The 24,162-nt window shown below is 40.5% G+C and overlaps 1 protein-coding gene across 3 annotated transcripts in view; it reads right to left on the reverse strand.

Annotated features, from left to right (window-relative positions):
- The window catches only part of NTNG1 (netrin G1), a 148,113-nt gene that overhangs the window by 119,799 nt on the left and 4,152 nt on the right, over positions 1–24,162 (reverse strand). For all 3 annotated transcript variants that reach the window (XM_063165578.1, XM_063165580.1, XM_063165579.1), the window contains exon 2: positions 21,614–22,313. In XM_063165578.1, the coding sequence (XP_063021648.1) occupies positions 21,614–21,859 (246 nt within the window). In that variant the 5' untranslated portion in view covers positions 21,860–22,313. The remainder of the gene's footprint in view (positions 1–21,613; positions 22,314–24,162) is intronic.

A 24,162-nucleotide genomic window follows, 5' to 3' on the forward strand; every position in this document is an offset into this window, starting at 1 on the left:
CATGTTGCTTCTCCCAGTGCACGTCACTGCTGAGTATCTGTCTGGACAAACTCTGTTTGCACTGACATGGAAGGCAAAGCAGAACTGCACCCTTGGTTTTAAACCTGAGGGGCTGGGGGAGGAAATGAGGTTGCTGTAGGGCAATTGATCAGCAAGAGGAGAGGCTGTAAGTGACTGAAGTTGAGAACTGTGAGTCAAAAGCAGGACTGCAGAGAAGGGAAACTGTGATGGCAGGAAACATTCTGCAAAGAATGACTTAAAGCAAACAGGATCTGCTGTACCTCCTGCCTGTCAGGTGGATTAATTTGGAAAGTCACACTTAGGCTAAATATGTTTCCACTGTATTTAGTTGCACAGAGCAGAGAATTGAGCTAGCTATAAATCTGTTGTTTAGATGTTCTTGTGATAGCAAAAATCCCGATAGCTTGGGTAGCAGATGCGTTGCTTTGGCAGTGCAGTGCTCATTGTGGGCTATTGGCCTTGCTGACAGTGGACTGGCGCTGCCAGATGATTCATGGCTTCCATGCTACATCACTATCACATCACTGTGATAGTCTTTCCTGTCCATCTTCCTAGTTAAACTCTCTTTGAGGCCCTTCCTATACTGTGTTTTGATTGCAGCAACAACCTTTCTTCTGGCCTTGACAAATGCAATCTAGGTCTGTTGATAACCATCCAGAAATCCAGAATGCTTCTGCTACGATTGTTTTTCTAGCTCATTGCATGCTCTTGTTGCACTCCAGCACCAGCTACTCCTGTATCTCATCTGCCATCAGCTGTTTGCCCTCACTGTTGAAACCCTTCACTGCCTGTTCCTGCCACACTCATCATCTCCAGTTTGGTATAAGTCAGTCAGTGCTGCCCTGATAGCACTGCTTGATGATAAGAGTCTTTACTCCTTACCTCTTTGTGTTTTACTTACACTTTTTTTTATCACAGAGGAACCCTTGTATTTTCTTCCATGCTGTTTTTCACACTTGAGAGTTCTCCTCCATAAAACTCAGTAAAATGAGATAATCAATCTCCTTAAAGGGCCCCCCCTCTTTTTCAGCAACTGGAAATATGGTACTAAATATTAATTGTGTGCTCTGTTGCAACTAGTATCTTTCATGCTGACTAGTGTGGATTCCTTACTTCCCTGGACTTCAAAACTTGTCCATAGAATGAGAGCTTGCATTTGGGGTAGGGGATCACCCAGATGTTTGGACAGCATGCAGTTAGCACAAGAAGGGTTCATAAATACATGTTACCCTAAATAATACCATTGTATAAATATTTTTACAGTGACAGCACAGAAAATGCTCACTTGGGAATCAACCAGTTAAACCCCCATCTTCAGTAAGTTTATGGAAATGATGCATCATTAAGTGCCGACGCAGAGTGTGATATTACTTTCTGCCTGACTTCCCCTGCAGACTCCCACAACTTTTTAGACATTGTTACCACTGTTCTTATGCTATTTGATATTCAGAGAACTCTGATTACCTTGTGACAAAGAAAGGATGAGAAGTGTGGAAAGGGTTTCAGAAAAAGAAACTCTGGACTGCTTGGCTGAATGAGACATATTGAGAAATGATAGATACAAATAGATTAAGTTGCTGTAATAGCCCCATAAACTTAAAAAAAAAAGAAAGAAAAACAACTAACTGGAATGCCTGAGTTATAGCAGTCATCTCCTAAATTTAGCTGGCATGGCAAATAAGTGCTATTCCTTGAAAATTACCACTGTGACTGACTTCTAACAATTTTATACGAAAGCAGGAACTTTAATGCTCTGTGATCTCCTGTATAGCCTATAAAGCACTAAAAAAATATATAGTTAATTCTTTTGAAGGTACCTGGAGTGAACAGTGAGACAGACAAAGAAATATGAAGTATGGTTTTCTATAATTTTCTTATATTAATTTTCCTCTGGAGACCTCTTAATCACAGTATTCAGAAGGAGCTTGCACACTAAAGCATTTAGAAGCAGCGCACTGCTCTGGGAAGTTCAGTGCTCATCCGTGGAACTGGTGTGAGCTGAGGTGCAGGTGCTGGCTCCTGCTCACAGCACGTTACTGCAAGTACATGGATTGTCACAGGCACTGCAGGTGAACAGGAATATCATGGTATAAATAATTTAATTTGAGTCAGAGGTCTCTGGGTTTTGGAGAGTACGTCATGATGCATTTGCTCCACCACACAAATATTAAGTGCAATGAAAGTCTGTCAGAGGCTGCATTTCTCAGGAGCAGTCCTACAACTCTGTGCTTCAGCTCATGGTAAGAAACTGTAGTGTAATCAGCTACCACTGTACACATTTATTTCTGGTCATTGCAATTTAGATTAGTTCATGCCTCTATAGGATTTCTGTCAGGCATCCTGGTTACAAGTGAGTCATTGCTCTGGAGAAGGGACCAACTCCATGCACTCACAGATATCCACATTTATCACGGCACAACACCTACAAACGCTTAGGTCTCCTGTGAAGGGCAGGAAGCAGCAATGATTTATGTGCTATGAACTCAAAGGAAACATCATAAAGAGAGTATTTTAAACTTAAAATAATGCTATTCTTAGCTGGCAAGACTTGTGATTTTGATCCTTCTCAGATACACAGCCAACAGTGAGCTATCTGGCTGCACAAATGCCCCCGCTTTTCTTCTCTTGGTTAAATCTGTGATTTGAATGCACACTCCAGTCCTCAGGAACATTACGCAGACGTGCAAAACTTTCAGAAAGACTTCCTGTCCATTAGGCGCTGGCTGCTTTGCAAAAATGCATAAAGATAGTGTTTTCCTCTTGTAACAGATGTAAGCTCCTTGCACTGTGTTCAAACTGCTTGAAGGAAAGCAATATTCCTTTCCTCCTTTCGCTGAAATAGTGGCGTCTCTCAACATACACTGAAAATATACTTGGAACTTAATTTGATGCAGCTCTCACAATTTCACACGTGAGGGATGAACAAATGAGGATCAGCTTTTTGTAATTAGTGAGGTATACTAGAAGGACCACAGCCTGTAAAGTTTTCTGTGCTGCAAATGACTAATGTTCTTGTAGTACCAAGAAGCACTTAAGGTCTGTGTCCAGTTCTGGGCCCCTCACTTCAGGAAAGACTTTGAGGAGATGGAACATATCCAGAGAAAGGCAACAAAGCTGGTGAAAGGTCTAGAGACCAAGTCCTATGAGGAGCAGCTGAGGGAGCTGGGGGTGTTTAGGCTGAAGTAAAGGAGGCTCAGGGAAGACATTTTGCCCTTTAAGATGACCTGAAAGGAGACTGTAGCCAGGTGGGGCTTGGCCTCTCTCCCAGGCAGCCAGCAACAGGACAAGAAAAAATGGCTTCAAACTGTGCCAGGGGAGGTTCAGGTTTGACATCAGGAAGAATTTCTTCTCTTTAAGGGTAGTTAAGCATTGCAAAGAGCTTCCCAGGCAGGTGGTGGAGTCACTACTCCTGAAGGTGGCACTTAGGGCCATGGTTTAGCTGACAAGGTGGTGTTCAGTAATAGGTTGGCCTCAACTGTCTTGGAGGTCTTTTCCAAACTTAGTCATTCTATGATTCTGTTCTGTCTGAAAGGTGTTGAAAATTTTATTTCAGTTGTCATTCTTGAAGCTTATTTGAAACAAATTCAGTTTTTAAATTATGAACATACTGTAGAAATTGTTACCTAGAGCGTGGAGCAAATTAATGTATTTTGGTTTCCAGTTTATGCTCATCACAAATGAAGAGGGAGAAAAGTAGTCCTAAAGAGCACTTCATTCTGATTAAGACTTGGAAGAACTGTAGGCATAATTTAGAGCATCCTGTAGGGTACTCTAGCTTGTGTTGGTCACAAGTCCCAACATTCTGGCTGTCTGGAAGGGTTTTTCTCAGGCCTGCTCCATGTCCTCCAGCTGCTGGCATGGTCCATCTCCTCAATAAGCTTTTGAAATAGGGGGACGATCAAAGAGCAGATGCCATTGAGCTGATTTTGCCAATCCTCTGCCACTGGAAGAATTTTTCCTGTGACAGTAAAAATCTTCTGCTCCATCCTAAAACAAACCAAAAGCTGGTTTTTTTTGTTTTTTTTTTTTTTTTTTTTTGTCTACTTAACATGGTGAAGGCAGTATGGAAAAACTAAACCAGGGTCTAGATGCTTCCACAGTGACTTTAGTAGGCTTGCTCTAGACTCAGAGGTGCTACTGGCAGTGCAGAGAAGCCCATGGCAGATAAAATAGCTGGTTTGTAATGAATGAGGCAGAACTCTGCAGTAAATTCATCAGGGACACTGTGGCAAGCCCCAAAAGGGAAAGAGGTCTAATATCCATTGAAGAGTGATGATAAAAATAAATTTTGAACAGCTGCTCTCCTCAGTTTGCACTAGACAAGGACATTTTAAGGGTAAATATTGTTTAGAATAATCTAAAAGCTTCTGCATACCTTTTCTGCAATACCCTTCAGAATAGCTACCCTGAGTTTTATCACAAGACTGTCCAAAACCATTTTCCTAAAAAATCATTAGAAAATACATTCTATAGTTCAAAATCTGGACAAAGTGCTTTAGCAAACTTCACAGAAAAGCAGGAGCAGGCTGCTGGGTGAGTGGTGACAAGGTGTTTCATAACTGAGGATCTGCAAACCCTTGCTGACAGCAAGATCAGCACAGTGGGACCAGTGTTCAAGGAAAGATATTTTAAGTCTGCCAGAAATTTTACGGCTCTTGTACAACCCAAATCGTCATAGAATCAGTTAAGGCAATTTTTATTTCTGAAGGGCAGCATCTGGCCTACTTGGCATGCTTTAAAATTTCAAATGTGTATTTTTCAAAGCAAGAAGCGTAACAAAAATATATAATTTAAACTGGCAGAACATTATACTTTGGATGACATTTTGTAGTTAATAACAATTTAATATAGCATGAACTGTACTTCTGGTGCAACCTAGAAAAGCATCACACAGTTTAGAACAGGCATGCCAAAAGTTCAGTTCAAAGTGGTGGTGCAAGCAGGCTCTGTGGCTCTTCCAGGAGCAGTAGCTTCTGTGTTATTGTTAGTGACTGGTTTTAGCATTTGGTACTTGCAAATGGACAAGATTCCGAAATCAAAAGGGAATGTGAGGGGTAACACCTTGCTCATGGCACTGCAAGATTTATACCACAGTTTTGTCTGTTCTCTAAATCAAAGGCCGTACAAACTTTAGGAGACTTGTACCAAACACCCTGCCTGGGACTTTGGCTCGTGTCCTCATTTGCACAGAAAGCCCTCCCTGAGGCTGGACCCGACCTCGCCGGGTGCAGGAGCGGCTCGTGCGTCATTCAGCCCTTCCTTCCCCTGCCCCTCTTTGCACTCCGTGTCACTCACATTCCCTTTTCCTTCCACCGAGTGCCCAGACATAATCTGGGCGTGGCTTGGAGAGCTAAGCTGTGCCTGAGCAATGCAACTGAGCACCAGCTGCCTTTGTTTGTCCTCAAGTACCATGATACTCCTCCACTCAGTACATTCTGGAGAAATCTGGGAGGCCCCTCGCTGTGCCTGGGAATGGCCAGACCCTGGGACATGCACACACCCTGCAGGCTGGAGGAAAGCCAGACTGGCTAATTCCTCATTTGTGTCGATGCAGTTAAGCTTCTTCCTAATGATATTTTGACCTGGGTAGAGAAGAGGAGCCATATGGCATCTTCCACCCCTGACAACAACTGCGGTTAGTGTAATCAGCATGTTAGCTAGGTGATTTGTTTAGATTCAGCTGTCACTAACTTGTGGCAAACTCAATTATAATTGTGTATTAGGTAGACTCCTAATATAAACTGGTTTCATTTTCATATTCCATTTCAATTATATTTTCTGCCATAACCCTGCTTACAGATGAAGCGTCCTGACTAACTCTTCCTCAGGGCCATTGCGTTTCCCACCTTTTAACTCAGGAACTGAATTTGTCTAGCATGGCAAATCAAAGAGCTGCAGCATCAGCCAGAGAGCCATGCAACAATTTAAAAAAAATAATGCACAATCATTAGCCTTAATACATCCTTAAGTCATCCTTCAGCCTTCATTTTTTAATTGCTTTAGACATCTGTGTTTCAATTGTGGTCTAAGCTACTGGTGGCAATGTCTTTCCTTAGTTTTGGACAATATGCAGCCAGTGCAGCAGCAGGTGTAAAGGAGGGCTTTGAAAGTCACAGAATATTCTGAGTTGGAAGGGACCCACTAGGATCATCGAGTCCAGCTTTTATGTGAATGGCTAATACAGGGATTGAACCCACAACCTTGGTGCTGTCTGCACCATGCTCCAACACTGAGCTAATAAACCACTGTTTGTTTTTGCAATTTGCTGTCCTTGGAGGTAAATGATTCATGGAATGGCTCTGGGTTGCAGCAGCAGTTGAAGGTGTTTATGATGTAGGTTTTCTCAAAAAGTGTTGATGCAATAATGATACTTGTTTAAGTCCTTTAAAATTCCCAATTTCCCCAGACAGTATCTTGTGTTTAATAACAGGATGAAAGAGCCCAATAGTAATAACCCCCATCCTGCAAAATGAACCTTCCTCCCCCAACACCCTGAGGACAGAACTGTGATATCCTCTCCTTTTTGCAGTATAGATTTCTGAATCAAATATTAATGCTAAGCATAATGTAAATGGGTTCATAAAGCTTAGAAGAGAGAGAGACAATATTGATGGTTATCTAGGGCTATACTATTTCTCAACTTTACTGCATTAACATGCTAGTTAACAGAGGGCATGTAGTACTTAAAAGCTTACTGCTCAAGAATACTGAATGGCAAAAAAAAACATAGATGCTGTCAGATCACTGCAGTTGATTTACAAGCTTTTGCTTTTGAACTATAACCTCAGAAAAACAGGGAGAAAGATTGCAATAATCACAAATAATGATCAAGCATTGAATTATGGCTTTGATAAATGCTTTCAAAATTGCAATGATAAACAAATTAGCACTCTTTTACTATGCAATAAATAGGCACAGTTTGCTATTAAAAGAACAAAAGGATCTAGTTTCTGTAGGTATTTAAGGTAAGTGTGGGACAAAATACAGGGCAGCAGACAATGGAGACTTAATCCCAAATGAACACTATGAATATCATTCAAAAATTCAGCAATTCTCTGAATTGTCTCCATCCCCTGCCTGGAATGGAGGAGACCAGAATGAGATGCAAATCAGTGCATTTATCTAATGAATAATGCAAATGAGTGTTCCTCTTATGGCATGGCAGTCTGCAGGAATCCTCTCTGCCTCACCTCACATTTCGTGTGGATTTAAGCACCATGTGTCAGAAGAAATTAGAGAACAGAATTGCCAAGAAATGACAAAGCCTTGGAGCCCCAAGTCAGTGCAGACAGCAAGGTACATTAAGATGCATAGTAGAGAGGAGGAGAGAGCAGACATCTCATTAAAATGAAAATGTTGCTATTTTTCCTTCACCTCGTTAATTGAGTTGTATGACAATTTAATCAGCAATTATTTCTGTGGCTACTAATTAGAAACATCCTCTAAAATGATACCAAGGTGGGATCTCAAAAAACTTGCCAAAAATCTTTCAGTTTGGCTTTTTTTTTTTAATGCTGGTGTTATTTTATCTCTCTGGTATCAGTTAACTGCATCAGCATTTTTCTCATTGCATCACAGAGCATACTGCATCTTATCCATTAGTCACAAGCCTTGCTGTAACTTTCCCTTAGCATCTAACATTACCCTCCAAAAATATACTCAAGCAAACAAATCTGAAGGCATGCAAGCCCTGAAAATCAACTCCTTCCCCCTCCCGATCATATTTTGCCTGAATGTGTATGTGCTTCAGAATCCAGGATGGATTTCATCTGCTTCATTAAAACCTCTCAGGATGTAGACCAGCTATGCTGCCACAGCTGGCATCAAGTCCCTCCTCTTCATCATTGCACTGAGTCTTCAATCTGGGGATTTGTGAAACTTTATGCTTTTCTGACTGGTACTCTCTTAAAATACAGAGCTGGTATATCCAAATGAACAAAGCCATTTGTTCCCTGGACAACTTCTTAGTTATCGCATACAGAGTAGTAAAGGACAGGGAATGCACAGAAACCAGCGGTCTGAGAATGCAGTTTGGCCAGGTTCTGTGAAGTCCAGTTTGGGGTGGAGGGAAATTGCCTCCCCCTTGGAAAGGGAAGTGCACCTCAAAGTTCTGAACTGTAAAGCTGAGAAATTGTTTTAATCACTGAACTTTGGGGTGCCCATTGTATATGATGCAACGTTAGGGCCGTGTTCCCATGGGTCACTGAGCCATGAACCAGCAGGCAACAAATTGTTGGTTTGAGTCAGTGACCCATCAAAGAGATAAATCTATGTATTAAGCAAAAAAAGAGATTACAGATATCTTACTACATGCCCTTCCAGGAAATGTGACAAATAACCCAAACCAAAAAACAAAACTAAACTCCAACCCTTTTTTCTCACAAGCTGACAAAGACATCATCGTTATTTATAGTTGTGCTTCAGTTCATCAGTTGGAGGCACACTGCAGAAGATGCTAAAGCACTAGCGACATTGTACTAAATTAAGAGCTTGCAGTTTCTTTATAATAGTTGAAAGCAAAGCTATTTCTCCACTGGGCAGCTTGTTGCAAACTCCACAATACTGGGAAAAAATGGTGTATTATTTTGATGGGTTTTCTCTCAGGTCAATCCTAGTGAATCAAGGGGGAATTGCCTGGGATGCAGGTCTACAAGGAATTTGGTGTGAACTCCATGAAAATGCGACTTGCAGTCAGTAGCATTTTCACTCTCTTAAATTAGAAGAACACGGGTAGGTTCTCTGCTCCTGTTCCTGTTGGCAGTTACCATGCCAGAAATATACAGAGAGTTTAGGTTTCTTATAGCAAGGGCAATGGTAGCTACAGCGAAAAAAACACTGTTAAAGCAAACTAAGTTGATTTGAAGCAAGGAGACAATTAAAGCACAGCCTTTCTGAAAGAGTAATAAAAATGTCACTGCAAATGACAGATTGTTACAAGTCCTTGGCTTCTTCCTAGCACTGCAATAGAATACGGTGTTAAATCAGTTCCCAGAGATTATTAGTGGTATATGTTATTTTCCCAAACTCAAGGAACTCAGTATCATTTCATAAATCAACTGTGGGTTAAAATTAGATTTTTTTTTTTTTTTACAACCTTAGTTCTGTGACCCTTGCACATACAATTAGCAAAGAAAATTAGATAAAAAATATAGCTGAAAACTGACTCATCAAACTTGAAAAAGCTAAAAACATTCCACCAAAAACCCAAACCAAATCAGAAAACAGCTCTTTTCTATGACTTCTCAATGCCTGTGAGTTTCATTGACTGCAGAATAAGACATTGAGACAAAGATATTGGAGGAGGATATAGGAGTAATGGACTCTCATGTCTCATTAGCCTAAAGTTCTGTAAAGTAGCTCTAAGGTCTTCCTGTATTTTGTTGTGCTTACTATCTGTACTGCTTTTTCTGTATCAAGCATTAAGAAACCTACGCCAGAAAACTGTAGGTAATTAAAGCAAATAATAACTGAACCCCATCACCGGGCATGTGAAGATCCCCAATGTGCAGGCTGGAAATAAGTTTGTGTTGTCAGGTACAGTGGTATTGCAGGCTCAACTCTAAGTCCCTCTGTCTAGGGTGTTTCTGGGCCAGATAACGTCTTCTAACAAAGTCTCAGTGACAATACTGTTAGAATCTCACATGCCTTTCTTATGTGGCAGAAAGCTGATTTCTACTGGAAACAAATTATCCAAGAACCCTTTGAGTTCCATGGAAGGGATCTCTGTTACCATCTTCTGAGATGAAACATTGCTGTGTGTATGGCTTGCTTGGGGGGCTGCAGCACCCCTGGCACACTCTGGTGTGGGTTGGATACAGGGCAGAGTGTGCCACCAAGACCAGCATTCCCTTGTGGGTTCCCTACTAGCTCAGATGAGGAGGTTTATTGTCCTCTTCTTCAGCAGCTGCCCTTTGCTACAGTCACACTGCTAATGTTAACACCTGTTGCAGCAAAATGCTGTGCACGTGATCCTTGGTTAAGAGGGGTAATTTTGAATTACAAAGTGTTTCCAATTTATGATTTATTTAATCACTGTAAGAGTAAACTTGTTCTGCTCCTCCTGTGATGCCTTATACAGCTCATAATTATCAACAAAGCAATTACTAAGAGTAAAGGCAGTGACAGCAAAGGTTTGTTCAGCATTGCCCTTACATCTGCTTTCTGTGGCCTTGGTGGTTGGCTGGCTGAAAGACAAAAAAATCAACTGTGGCTTACATGACAGGAGTTGAGAGAAGCTCATGTATGGTGGTGTCATCAAGAAAGTGTTGAACAGGTCATCACAGGCACAGATGCCATTCATCCCTGTAATAATTTGTGAAGAACATTTTTCTTCTTGGTCAGCTCCTGTAAATCTTCCTTTGAAGTTATGAGAACTGGCCTGACAGGAGGAGGATGTTGATGGTTGTGTTAGTAGAGGTGTAATGACCTTGAGGATGGGAACTGGAAAAAGCCTCTGTTACTAAGGTAAAACTCAGCGATGCCCTGCTGCTTTCTGATTTTTGTTTCTGATCTTAGGCACAATTTTATTATTCCAAACCCATCACTTAGTAGTACGATGCCCTTGACATGATACAATCATCAGAACAAGATTTACTTCAAATTCTTGGCCAGATTGTTATTGATTGGGAGAGTCAAACACTGCCTTGTAAAAGGGCTATGCCTGCTTTTTTCTGAGCTCCTGCAATGTATTTACTGTCCTAGAGAGTGAGCACCTGGGAAAAGCAGCATGGTGAGCAGGTCCTCATCAACCAATCAGCATTCCTGCACAATCTTTTCCCATCCTAGTGCTGAACTCTTTAAACTTAGAAAACATCTAGAAAACACTTTACCTTACCCATCTTAAGTCCACAGATTAGATCTGTGTGGTCTGTACCGTTTCCAAAAAGAATATTATCCAAATAGGATATCAGAATTCTATGTAAGAACAAGCCCATCAGCCCCGGTGGCCTCTCAAGGTGCAGAACATCAAAGGTGTGACAAGACAGGGATGCAGCCAGAAGGAAGGCAGGCAGGCTCTTCTGTTCTTTGGAGCAACTCCCCATGTCCCTCTTCAGTCTTTGTTTCCTCCCCTGTTTTCAAGACAGGGAGAGAGGGGCTGGCACCCTGGAGGGCAGCATGGACTGCACAAGTGGCAGATGTGCGAGAGCTGCCTGCCACACCATCCCATTAAATGTACGTACACTTTACACCAGCTGAGGACTTGTAAACTGTAAAAGAGGGAAAACAATTGTCTGTATGGCTTCAAAAAAACTCAAACCAACCCCATCTGGCGTTTCAGGTATCAATCCACTGTTTAACACTGAAAAAGTGGCATACTTTCTGTAAAGGCATAAAATCTGACAAAATGTTCTGCTGAAACCCCCACCTTGTCTGATTAACAAAGTAAAGGGCAACTGTTGTAATATTTTCTGAGACCTGTTTTTAAACTTATAAAACTTGAAGTTTGTGATTGATGATGCCTGGCTAATGTTTGAGTGCTACAAGCAATAATGGTGCAGTTATGGAGAACTATGGGATGATTAGTCAATAATGGTCTTCTGTCCTTTTCAATTATTTACAAATAATCCAGGAGATGCATAAAGCTAAAATAGAATATTTAAATATGCAAACCCTGTTAAGTATTCTATCTATGTATCCTAGCTGCCACCTTCCAGATAGATGCTTTCAGTGTATTCTTGTATGCCCCAAAACCAAGAAAAGATGGATAATGTCCCATTCTCCAAAACTTGTTTTGTCACTAGGGACAAAGAGCCTTGCACTGAAGATCACAACAGCTGAACTAATCCAAAAGCCAGCACCAATAAAATGAGTAAAGAAGATTTTAAAACTGAAAATGCTGTAAATAATTGAACTTCAGTGAAATTGTTTCTGACAAGCAAAATATTAGAATATAAAGGCATACAGTTAACTTAAGATGGTTTTATGGTTTCTAGTTGAGCGTTTCAAACTGGTACAGTGCAGAGGGTAGTGCTCACTACTGAGGAAGCTGCATTTTGTTGCTATCCATTGTTGTCAGTAGGAGTCCTTCTGTTGCCTAACACAGGACACGTTAATTTCAATGGAAGATTGTATTTTAAGCCCTGTTGATGTAAAGTCAAACATTAGCTCTTAGGCATGAAATACACATGATGAGTCACTTCTAATTTCCCTTTAGTTATTGAAGCGTATCTTTTTTAAAAAATCAAAGCCACTGCTTCAGATGACAAAAAGCTTCTGTGTTTTTAACATTTTATTTTCAAAGGCTTATCCCACTTCTTTTTCAGGAAAATAGGGTTTTCAGCTGCAAACATGCTGGCAAAAATTTACCCCACTAATTTAGTGAGGGAAGCTCCAATGCCTGAACCCCTTAAACTCGTTACTTAACGTGTCTGGAAGTCTGAATCAACCCTTGTGAAGTGAGACACCTTGCTAGGATATTTCTGCAGGCTATCCCTACAGTATTTATACTACTTGGCAGATCCATATGGTCAAGGAAGCCAAGAGGCATGTCAGTCTGCAAGCCTGTGTTAAAAACAGAGGAGGAAAATAGCACGTGTAGAAAAAGTTGTTTTAGCAGTTAGAAAATTGCATTCTGTACTCTTTTTTTCCCTACAGCTGTGCACGTTGCAGATTTTAGAGGATGAGGGCTTTTGTGTAGTTTTTTGCTATTCCTTTTTATTTATTTTTTACCATCTCCCCACCCCCAGTCACTTGTAAATGTCACCCACAAGTAGCTCTGTTTCTAGTTTTCACTGGAGGAAAACGTCTTATGAGCAGGTGTAGCTGGTAAAAATCAAATTCATGAGTTAAAATGTGGCTCGTGACAGTTTTACAGATAAAAATCTAAAATGCACTAAGATGTTGGAAAGACATGGCACGTACATTTAAGAAAATGCTCCTCTCATCATAATGGTGTCTTCTTTTAGAGGTTTTACAAATACTTAGCTATAAAAATTCTCTCTGGGCTGAAGCCTGACATAAAATATCCCTGATATAGTACAAGTTCTTGCTTGTAGTAAATATAATTAAAATTCATTTGCACCCTTTTCTTTCCTCGCCTTTTTTTATTCCTAAATTCCATATAAACAATCTGCCTAAAGAACTAGAAGATGAGAAATAAAACCATTTTCTAGAAAATACAACACATCAAACATCAAAGCTACATGAAATCACTTATGCACGTTGCCAAGTCAGCTCAATGACAAGGATTTTTCTGTCCTTAGCTATATTTGTACTTGTAGATCAAGATGATGTCACCAGAAGTGACCTGTGAAAACACAAATTTCCATACCTAAAATGTCTACAACAGTAATTGTTTCTACAAGTAAATTGGGTACAGAGCTATCTATTTTTTAACTAGGGAGACTAGTGTTCCAGTGTGCACAGCAATCTGCATCTCATCACTGGGATTATTTTTTATTTTCATATTCAGGCAGTACTCATAGGCCTTGAAACAAGTCAAGAAATATTTGGATTAGGAGATCTCTCATCCGGTTTTAGCTACTCTTAAATAGGTATGTTATTTTATGTATTGGAAATGGCAGTTTTGGCAAAGCAGTATCAGTATTAAAAAAAGAAAAGTGGCAATGGTACTCATGCTAAAATTGACCAGCTCCCACAGATTCAGCCCTTTCTAAACTCAGTGGGTAAAAATAAATGACAGGTTTTCATCCTCACATAATGAGATGGGTAATTTCCATACCTTGTCAAGAGGAATTGCTAATGCCTGTCTGTATTTCTCCCCCTCTGCTTCCCAGCATAAAGCAGAAGGGATGGAAGTGCAGATTATCATCTCAGTTTGTACATTTATTTTTTCTTGAATGAATGAAGGTGATTTGGGTTGCATTAGGACTGGATGCTTTATAAGTAACATTAACATCTAAATGTTAAAATCATTACTCGAGAGTCAACTTACTGATTTCTTCCTTCTCAAAGGACTCTGGGGAGCCCACTAACCAGAATAGTTGTCCTGGTGTACATGAGGTTTGTAGAATTCTCAGTTGAGTTCACTTGGCTTTGTTTCAACAAGATGCTTACAAATGGAAATTTTAATATATGGAAGTGCCTCAGGAACTTGCATTTGGTTTCCAATGATTCTTAGCTTTTACAAAGTACAAGCACTGCAAGAAAAAGACATGAAACTCTGGGGTTCAGAGACATTTAGCTACTAAATGAAGATGGAAAAATATGTTTATCCAGATAATTTGAACAAACCTGAGCAGCATAAAACTATCACTGCTCAGTTCTGCCAAGTAAATCCAAAATTCGCATTTTGAGACTTGTCTACCACAGTGGGAAGAAATATAATATCATGCTCCTTCTACAGTGTCCTCAGCCTGGACAGCCTGATGCTGCACACTCCCTTGGGACTGAGGGCATCGTGCCCCTGACCAAAATGTGTGAAAGCAAACTGAGGGGGTGATGCTGCAGCTCCGCTCCTCCGGCTGCCTGCGTGACACCGGCGGCTTAGGAGCCGAAGGTCACTCTGCTCAAAGGAGGATCTGCCATCCTGGAAAAATCCTAAGTTGAGGCTTTGTAGCAGAGAAGAAATGGGGTCACCCAGCTCTGCCTCCCGTCAGCACAGGAGGGATGTGCTGTCCTGCCCTGGCCGAGGAGCACCAGCTGGGGTGTGCTGCTGTATTGCACTGTCTCCCTGCTCCCCAGCAAACTGCTCAGGAGTCTGCCTGCAGTGAGCCACGGGCTTCAGATCACCTCTGCCTCACCAGCAGCAGTTCAAATTATGACAGGGCCAGTAAATATTTTATTTATAAAGCAGTATTATTTTACTTCACTGAAGGTGCTGCTGAGGGGATGTTTCTGGTCCAACTGCTTTGACAGCAAGCCATTTACATTCACCATGGATGTCTTGGATCACTATTTTATAGTGGAAGATATTTATTTCTTTACAAAATTGGTGTTGCTGGTTCCATACTCAAACAAGGCCAAAACTCCAAGTTTCCACAGAGTACTTGGGTATCTCCCTCCATGTACCCGCCTCAGTGCTTTGGGGGGCTCAGGGAGGATGGAGCAGTGGGGGGAGGCACCACCTCAGGTATTTTAAAGAACCTCATCCAGAGAGCCATAACCTCCCCCTGCACGGTTCCTTGCTTTTTAAGATCAATTGTTATTTTAATAAATGTCTAAAAATGTCCACTTTTCCCAGCTCATTTCAGGGGAAAAGCAAACCAAACTGGAAGAGCAACTAGTAAATGGAATAAAGGCAATGCTAGAAAATGCTTAACAGCTGCTCTTACAAAGTGTATTTACAAAATATAAATCTCCTTAAAAGGATGCTCTTCTACACATACTAGTGACATGTGCTTTAAAACTGCAACTGAAAATATGTAGAAACGATATATTTCTTTTTAGGATCCCTGTTTTACCCTCAAATATTTTTAACAACTGAAGTACTTTGTGGGTGTGCTTTTGTTTTGTTTCAGGCTTGAAAACATTCCAGTACCCAAAGTGTAACTGAGGAGGAAAAAAAAAAAGCAACTGGACAGAGTGTTGTTAAAGATTTACTGGAGCATCTTGATGTGTGATAATGAATAAAATGCAAATCTGTTTTACTACCAATCCTTGGTTTTGATTTATGAACAATTATTAATTTTTAGATTGCTTCCAGTTGGATGAAAATAGAGATTTTACCAAACTATTTTTTATTCCTGCTGTCACTAAGTATATACCCATCTTTTTACATCTTATAGGAAACCAAGGAATCCTTTCCCATGAGAACCAAGGAGCCTTTGCAGAGTGTACAGCAGGTGCTGCCAGAGGCACAGGTAGGCTGGCATGTGGTGCTGCCCAGTGGGAGGGAGCTGGGGGACAGCACAGGGACAGCCAGTGACCCACAGGGACAGACTGACAGGGACAGTCTGTTACCTATGGGGACAGCACAGGGACAGTCTGTGCCCCTGGTGTCCCTCCTGCCCCACTGGCTGCTGAGGGGCTCAGTGGGGCTGGATGGGAACAGCCTCAGCAGTGGGGCTGAGCTGTCCTACCCTGCTGGGGACAGGCCAACACGGGCAGGGCGGAAGCTTTCAGGTCTCAGAGTGTTATGAATTAAATGCAATGCAATGAAATGTTTAGTGACTTAAGAGGAGGCACCAAAATAAAAACCCCTCTCCCTGAAGGGTAAGGTGCTCTACAGTGACAAAGAAACAGCTGTAATAATTATATGTGCCCAAAGAGTTCAAATTAGATGAATGCAGACATTGTAAATGAGGTCTGCAGTAACTTTGAGCTGTACATACTTTAGAAATATACAACTAAGGAAATCCACTTTAAACCAGACAGTAGCAAGAGCTTCATCTTTAACTTCCTGCTCCCATTCTACCCCATGCTATCTAGTAAGACTATACAGATAGAATCCTTTGTTTTTACTCAAATTTAGCCCATAAAAGAAAAAAGCTTTTTTCTTAACAGCATCTTTTAATCATATTGCACAACACTGTTTTAAAATGTCTCATTTGAGAAAGTATGTATAATGCCAAAATGCTTTCAAAAATAATTTTTGTTTCACATTGTGATTTACCCATTACTCAGAAAAGTATCTGTTCATTTAATTATTTCAGTAAACATAATACTGGTATCACTATCTATGCCACATAGTATTTCCCCCTTTTTAAGGAATATGAGCCTACTTGTAATTAAAGGAATGCTATATTAATGATGCCAAAAGTCTCAGAGGGAAAAAAAATATTAATGTCCACCTCATAATACTATGCCAGAATTACATGTGCAGAATACTTTTTAATAATCTTTGTTTCTTAATTTAGTTTTGATTGGCTATGAAATACGGAGTAGCACTCAAGGGCTCAAATTTCTACTGTCATCAGCATTTCTGCTCTATAAATTGTACAAATGTACAGGACTCCCATCTGCACGCTCCTTTTCAAGCTTCTATTTAACCTACGAAGGAAATTAGCTGCAGGCAACTGTAATTGATGATAATTTCATCATTTTTAGCTGTTGGGATGTATTATGATATCTAGGTCTAAACACAAACAGAAAATTATATTTTAATGTTGCCATTTGAGCTGCAAACACAGGTCGGTAACACAAACCCGTCTCTAGTTTGCAAATTACAGCAACAGCCACTAGGAGTCTCCTGGTCAAATTCATGATGAATTTGCACAGTAATCACAGCTCGGGTTTGCATGCAAACCCCATGCTAAAGTCTGGATTTCAGCAGAGGGGCCAGTCCCTGTGCAGGGCAGGTGGGAGTGGGGCAACAGGATCTCTGAGCTGTGAGCAGCATCATCGGGTTCCTGAGATTGTACCAGGGATAGAGCTGGCACATGTTTTAGAAGGAAAGCCAGAAGCCACCCACACACTGTTCTGGTAGAGCACAAGATGGTCATGATCATAGGAAGTCAGATTTGTTTCTCTTTATGACTGGACAGAGTATTGTGGATTTGTACTTACAAAGAGGGAAGTAGATTTCACTGACTGTTAGTTATTCCCAGGGATTTCAAGATTTGTTTTGCACTGAAGTGCTGCAGGCCACAAGAACTAGCACCACTAGGTACTTCAAAATTTGCTTAGTGTGAAACCTGCAGCTCAAACCTGAAAATGTGAATAGCTTCTTCCTCTTTTCCTCTCTCCTCTCCTCCCAGGCCAGCTATGCACAAGCATACAGTGCCAGACATACTCTGAGCAATGCCAAATGCTCAGAGTTCATAAATTACAGATCTGCAGGAAGGGGCCACGCTGGCTTAAACACTGTGGCTGTTCAGTCCAAGTCTGTGACTGACAAAAGATGTCCACATTTCCTTGAAGGAATACCACAGAAAGCAGTCATGCACCTTCTGCCAGCATATGTTGCTTGCTCTGAGACACTAGAGACTGCTTTAAAATGGACAGGGAAGCCAGAGGTGACCAGAGAACCCTTCCCCACAGTGCTGATTATCCTGTAGGCAGGAGGAGCCCTTATTCTTATATACTTATTCTGGAAGGATGCTGCCACATCCTCCTTACAGATACATGCAACTCCACATCTAGAAATTTTAAGTGTTCAACTACTCTTAGCCACTTACTTGTTTATAAGTTTTTTTTATGCATCTCTCCTCTGGAGCAAAAATCCTTTCCAAGCTGTAGAAATCCTGAATGACTTTAAATCTGATGAGATTTTAAACAAACAATAATTTGCAAGATTATTTGGCTTCTCCTTTTTGAGCTCCTTGGTTTCATTTTCAAACTTTTCCCTGCAACCACAAGGACTAAGGAAATAAAGATGTTTTAAATGAAACCTGAGAATCTCATATAATCATAATTGTAGGACTCCAGGGGTTTGAGGTTTCAGAATAATCTCATGAGCTGTCAATACTGAATGTCACCAGAAACGATAATGTTATTCTCAGAATAGATGCCTAAAAGCAACTGTGGGATAGTTTTTTCTGTTGCATTCTCCCCATAATACCTAAAAATGCTGTTCTGGGGGGACACCACAAAGTTACCTGCAAGTGGTGAGCTGCCAAATGCTGGCTTTAGCTGCCAGCTAGGGCTGTTATATTTTGCAACAAATTTACATATGCAAAGCCCTGTTATTCAGTCTGTCAGCTAAACAAGGAAAGTACAAATTCATCACAGGCTCATAAGAACATTTAATACCATGGGGAATATGGAGAAATAAGTAGGGGGCCAATTTAACCACCCATCTCCTCTGTATCGTATGCTTGCACACACTGCAATGCACGCCTGCTTTGTGTGTTATTGCAGATTATTATCAGCTACTCTCACAGACTGCCTTAGATTCTACCATAATCTCTCAGCAGGACTTGAATGAAATTCTCAGTCTGGTTTGTTTCAAGGATCTAATCTATATTACACCAAAGGCTGACAGAGACTCAACAGTTAGTACCTTAGTCCATTTGGTGAAGAGAAAATTAGTAAACCTGATCAAGAAACTGACATGCAAATAAAACAGGAGGCTGCTTCAACCTCCTTGTCATCCTGCAGAAGCAGACTTGGCTGCTTGATACCCTTGTTTATTATTAGAATAGCTGAAAAGACCCTGTTCTTCTCCAAGTCAGTGTTAACCCGATTTCAATAACAAAACAGTGGTACAGGTTTGGCAGGCACATAGCCAGTACTTACAAAAAGAAAACCAAGCATTTGTATAAGCCAGTTTGGCACTTCACCGTGCTGAAAAGAAACCTTTGCATCTTTGTCACTTCAAATTTGGGCTTTTTTAGCACAAGAACATGCCTAACACGAAATAACTTTTTTCCACTGCCCACTTTCTCCAAGTATGTCAGTGCTATCTTAACTCATTTTCTAAAACTAAAAGTGAACACAAAAATTCAAGATCTCAAAAATTCCAAGGGCTCAGCACTACAAAATACATAAAACCTCCTTTTGCAGTAAATATCTAATTCCTACAGCCAGCTATGGTACAGATAGACAATGCATTTTTAGGGATGAGAATGCTCTGCTGCGAGCCATGGGCAATACCTTAGGAACATTAAATATTTCTGTCATTTTCCTTATGTTTCAAGCAAGACAAGCCATTACCAATGCATATCTAAATACAGTGGATATGTACAATCTACATCTATCCTGGAAACAAATCCCACAGTTTATCATGTAAGAGTCAGTCACTCTACACTTGTGTAGCTGAATGCACACTTGTTCTGTGGGCTCTCTCTCTCTCTTCCCCAGGTACTCCCCTTTCTCTGCTTCTCATGTGAGGATTCTGGTGGCCTTCTGCATCTCACAGGCTTAAGCTGCAGGTGAGCTACAGCTGTAATCTCAGGTCACTCCCAAGCAAACTTTCCTCCCACATCATAGCACTGATGAGCTGGTGTGGTCAAATGTTTTCAAGGGGAGTTCTGGCACCATTTTTAACACTTAGATTTAATCAAAATGTCTTTTCTTTGCCTTGTTGTTTTTTGTTTAAAATTGTTGTTCTAACTAGAGTGCATACTAATAACAAAGGCCTTCAGAAACTTACAGTATTACTTAAGATAGGAACTGCTGCAATGTTTATCTGCACTAAAAGGAAGAAACAAGTTTTATTGGGCAGGTTTGTTTCTTATGGGTTTTTTTCTCATTAAAAGAAAAACTTTTTGCATTAGATGATGAGTTACTAAATATTATTGAATGCTAAATCACAGCTACTACTACTCAGATGGAAAAAATGTATTTCAAGATTAAGGAAAAAAAAACAATAAGACAATATTATGTGGGGCACATGACTTCCATTTGTTTTTAAACAGTGGCTGCTTGAAACTGCTTGGAAATTTGGAGTGTCAAAGACATGTCAGCAGAGATGGATTAGTGGGCAGAGAGCAAGTGGTGCAGTCAAAGGTTCATAGTGAATGTAATTTATTCATGTGGCTTCGCAATTTATCACGTGGCTATTACCATAATGTACTGCTGTGGGAAGCAGCTGCATGTGTGCAAATAATGCCTTAAATGTATGTGTGGTTGGATCTGAACTCCTTACACAACAGCAGTGGTGGAAAATGATGCCACAAGGCATTTAAAAGCAAATTTCCTTCCTGCGGGGATGCTGTCACCCAGCAATGATGATTTGTACACAGGCAAACAAATATCTTGTAGACTTTTCTCAGTTGTGATAACCTCACTTACCAGAACTCATTGGTCTTTCAAATTTAAATAATGTAGGTAATGTGGGGCATGTTTCCAGTGCTGTATTAACAGATGTAAGTGTGCATGATTTGTAAAACAAATCTTTTATTTTCTTTTCAAAGAACTCAGTATCTTCCACTCACTACTTAACAGAAATATCCAATCGCAAAGAAAAGAGAGCCTCTGTAAGTGTGAGCACAAAGAAGTTATCTACAAGTTAAGATCTCCTTATCTGAAACTTCTCACAGTGTGATCTATCAAGCACTTGGGAGCAGCACAGCTGTAAATATTGATAGACATACACACCCACATATATGTGTGTGTGTATATACATATGTAGTGTCTCTCAGATTCTTATACCTGTACATTTACTTACCAAGCCAAACATTTCCAAACCCAGTCTATTTTAGAACCATGTAAAATGAGGAGCTCTGGTCTCTCTTAGTTTTCTTGAATGCCTACAGTTTCAGCTAGGAAGAAAGCTGTGAGTAGTTGCTAGAGCTTGGAGGTGATTTTTAGCTGCACTGTCCATATAGACCTGCTACAGCTCGTTGGGTAGCTGGGAAAACTTCAACAGCCCAACTCCCAACACCATTGTTTAAGCTTTAGCAATTGAGTTCAACCAGTCTTGCTGTTTGGAAATTAGACTTAATTATGCCATGCTATGATGCTTTAAACTGATTTAGTAGAATCAGTTCATTCAAATCTTTCTTGATCAGGCAAAGGCCATCCCAGTTATGGGTTAGCACAATAAGAGTTTTATGCTGATTTCTTTTGATACATTAAAAGTTGCTGTAGAGAGACAATGAATTCCGATAAAGTCAAGTGCTCATAAGCAGAATATCTCATTGCTCAGCTTAATGTACTGCTCAGAGTTTTGTACAGAAGAACCTTTCACATTTGGAATATGATGCAGGTTTTCTTGGATAATTTTGTGTGCACTCTAGGGCTTCTATTCTGAAGCCATCTATCACAAATATACTCCCACTAATTATGCAAAATGAAAAGCTTGCCTTACCATCGCACAGAAAGTTTCAGGAGGATCTCCACATGTTATGTCGGGGGGATCCAGAGTCACTTTTACATATTTGATCATGTCTCTGGCTTCTGGCTGGCAGGCCATGTAATCCCATACTTTTCCTTCTTCCGTGTAAATCTGAGTCTTACAGACGTCATAGTGTCCCCACACAGAGGGGTAGTGCTGCATCACGGAGGATACAGTAACCCAGAGGGTGTGAAGTGACAGGAATCTTGACAAATACATTTCTAAATCCTTTTATGTCAGCTTCGTAAGGACGCTCAGTGCCGGCGTATGTGCAGTCTAGAGATTATATGTACATATAACGTATGTGTTTATAAAATAGGTTCCAACTTAAACGTGAAGCATTGGGATGGGATGTTTGTTTCACTATGTTAAAGACTTTGGTAGAAGCCACCCAGGCCCTGATGACAGCTTTTCACAGCCATGCAGCGCTTGTCCTTCAGCTTATAACTTATCTGTCAGGGCTTCTTGTAAAAGATGTCCAAGAGCAGATAATAATTTGTGAAGTTGCAGGTCTTGAGCTCCACCGTTGATAACCCTGAGTGATCCTCCGTGCTCAGGGCTCGCAGGGGATGCCTGGACACACTGATAAATCAGTATCCGAAGGAAGAGGGTGAGTGTCTATAGGCTGGTGTCTGTTTCCCATCAATCATCCTTTTCTTCTGGCACCAGCACCCTTTTAGAAACAATAAAAATTAAGAGTTATTGTCCAAGAATCAATGCATTACAAAATATACGATATGTTGACATTTTGAAGGTTTGATGCAATACAAAGCAAATTGGTACAATATGGATAACCTTTACTGTGGGTTCTGTGCTAGAATGAAGTAACTACCAAAATCATTCACAATGAAAAGTATTTTGACATGAAGGATTTAACTGTACTCTAACAAAGACAGATTTATAATGTTCCAGGTGAGTTAGAGGTTCCTGCTTCCAAAACTGTATTTTCACCCTAGCAAAAATGGAGAGCAAACTACTGAATTCAGCCATGGCCCAGATGGTGCAGGCAGGCAGGGGAGCAGGCAGCCCAGCACTGCAGGGCAGCAGCAGCAAAATTCTTTTATTCAAGTGACACAGAGCTGGGCATCAGGGCTAGCAGGTGCTAGTAGCTTCTTGGCAGGAGGACCTCATGGAGCTCCTAAAGCCTTACACATTTCTTTTAGATTATTATTATTTTAAGACTAACAAAGATATGGCAAGTACAATTCAATTTCCTTGACATTTCTCATTAGCATTGCAAGAGTTTTGCTCCCTTTTTTTTTGCCTTTGAACTGTGATTTACTGACAACACTGATGACAAACTATCTGATAAAGATAATGGCTTATTTTGTAGCTTACTATAAGAATGCTTTCCCCCCTTATTTTCTTAGGTTTGAGGGTCGCTGTACCTGATAACTCAGCACTTATTTCACAGCAGATATATGCCCAAACAACTAGAGATCTCCTCACTTTGTAGCACCTGAATCACATTATTACAGGTATAAAATGCTAGAAGTATATCATAGCAACTTCAAATATCTATTTCCTAAATAACGCAGGAAAAAAAAAAAATCCAAATTCTGTATGAGGAAAACTGCAAACACAGAGTAAGTACCCTAAACAGGGTGAAGGAAAACCAGGGCTAGGAATTCCAGCACATTTGTCAGCCTGTGCCACTCGAGGTTGGGGAGCCAGGGCGCGGGGCTGTCGGCAGGGGATTTCAGCCACACGCTGCAGCACTTCCACACTTCCTTTGTCTGGATGCGAAAACCGAGCCAGACCCGCCGGACAGATGTTGAGAAACAACCGTAAGTCGCCACTTTCTGCAGCCTGCTTTGCTTCCCAGCTTTAAATCATGCCCAGTGTCATGAACCTCCTACATCCCACAGCCACGGGAAGAGGTGTGTGACCTGGTAAGCTCCTTAACGTGTCACGTTGGGAATATTCATTTTCCAAACTTATCTTCAAAGCTATTCGCAAACAGCCTCCCTATATTTAAATAATGCTTCATCTTAAACTGAGCTAAACTACAGACACCATGAAATGCCAACAGATGGTTGAATTGTGTTTCCATAGCAAAGTAATTTACAATAATTGCTGTATGGACGTAAATGCAATTTTCCATTATATTCATTTTATCAAGTGTTACCATACAACTCTCATGTATTTTATCAGAATACGCAGAGAATATCTGAATTTTCCTGCAGTAACAATTCTCAATTCGCTCAAACATATTTAAGCTTCAAATCTGAATCTGACACAAAAGCAGAAATATCTAAGACCAAATTAAATTTAAATCTCTTTAAGAAGCATGCTGGGTAGTACTGTTGGCTTTGTAGCAACCTTACATTCTTTTTTTTTTGTTTTCAGTGGGAGTGTTTGCATATTATTTTGGAATTCAGTAATTCAGAGAACATTTTCCATATAATTTTAAAGACACTTCTTCCCCTGTTTCCTTTCCAATGTATGTGCTATTTTGAAGAGGGGAAAAAAAGCACCTACAAGAGCCCATAGCTTAGGGTTATAGGAAACTATGTCACTAT

Source organism: Melospiza melodia, chromosome 11 (assembly GCF_035770615.1).
Source record: "Melospiza melodia melodia isolate bMelMel2 chromosome 11, bMelMel2.pri, whole genome shotgun sequence".
Lineage (NCBI taxonomy): Eukaryota > Metazoa > Chordata > Aves > Passeriformes > Passerellidae > Melospiza > Melospiza melodia.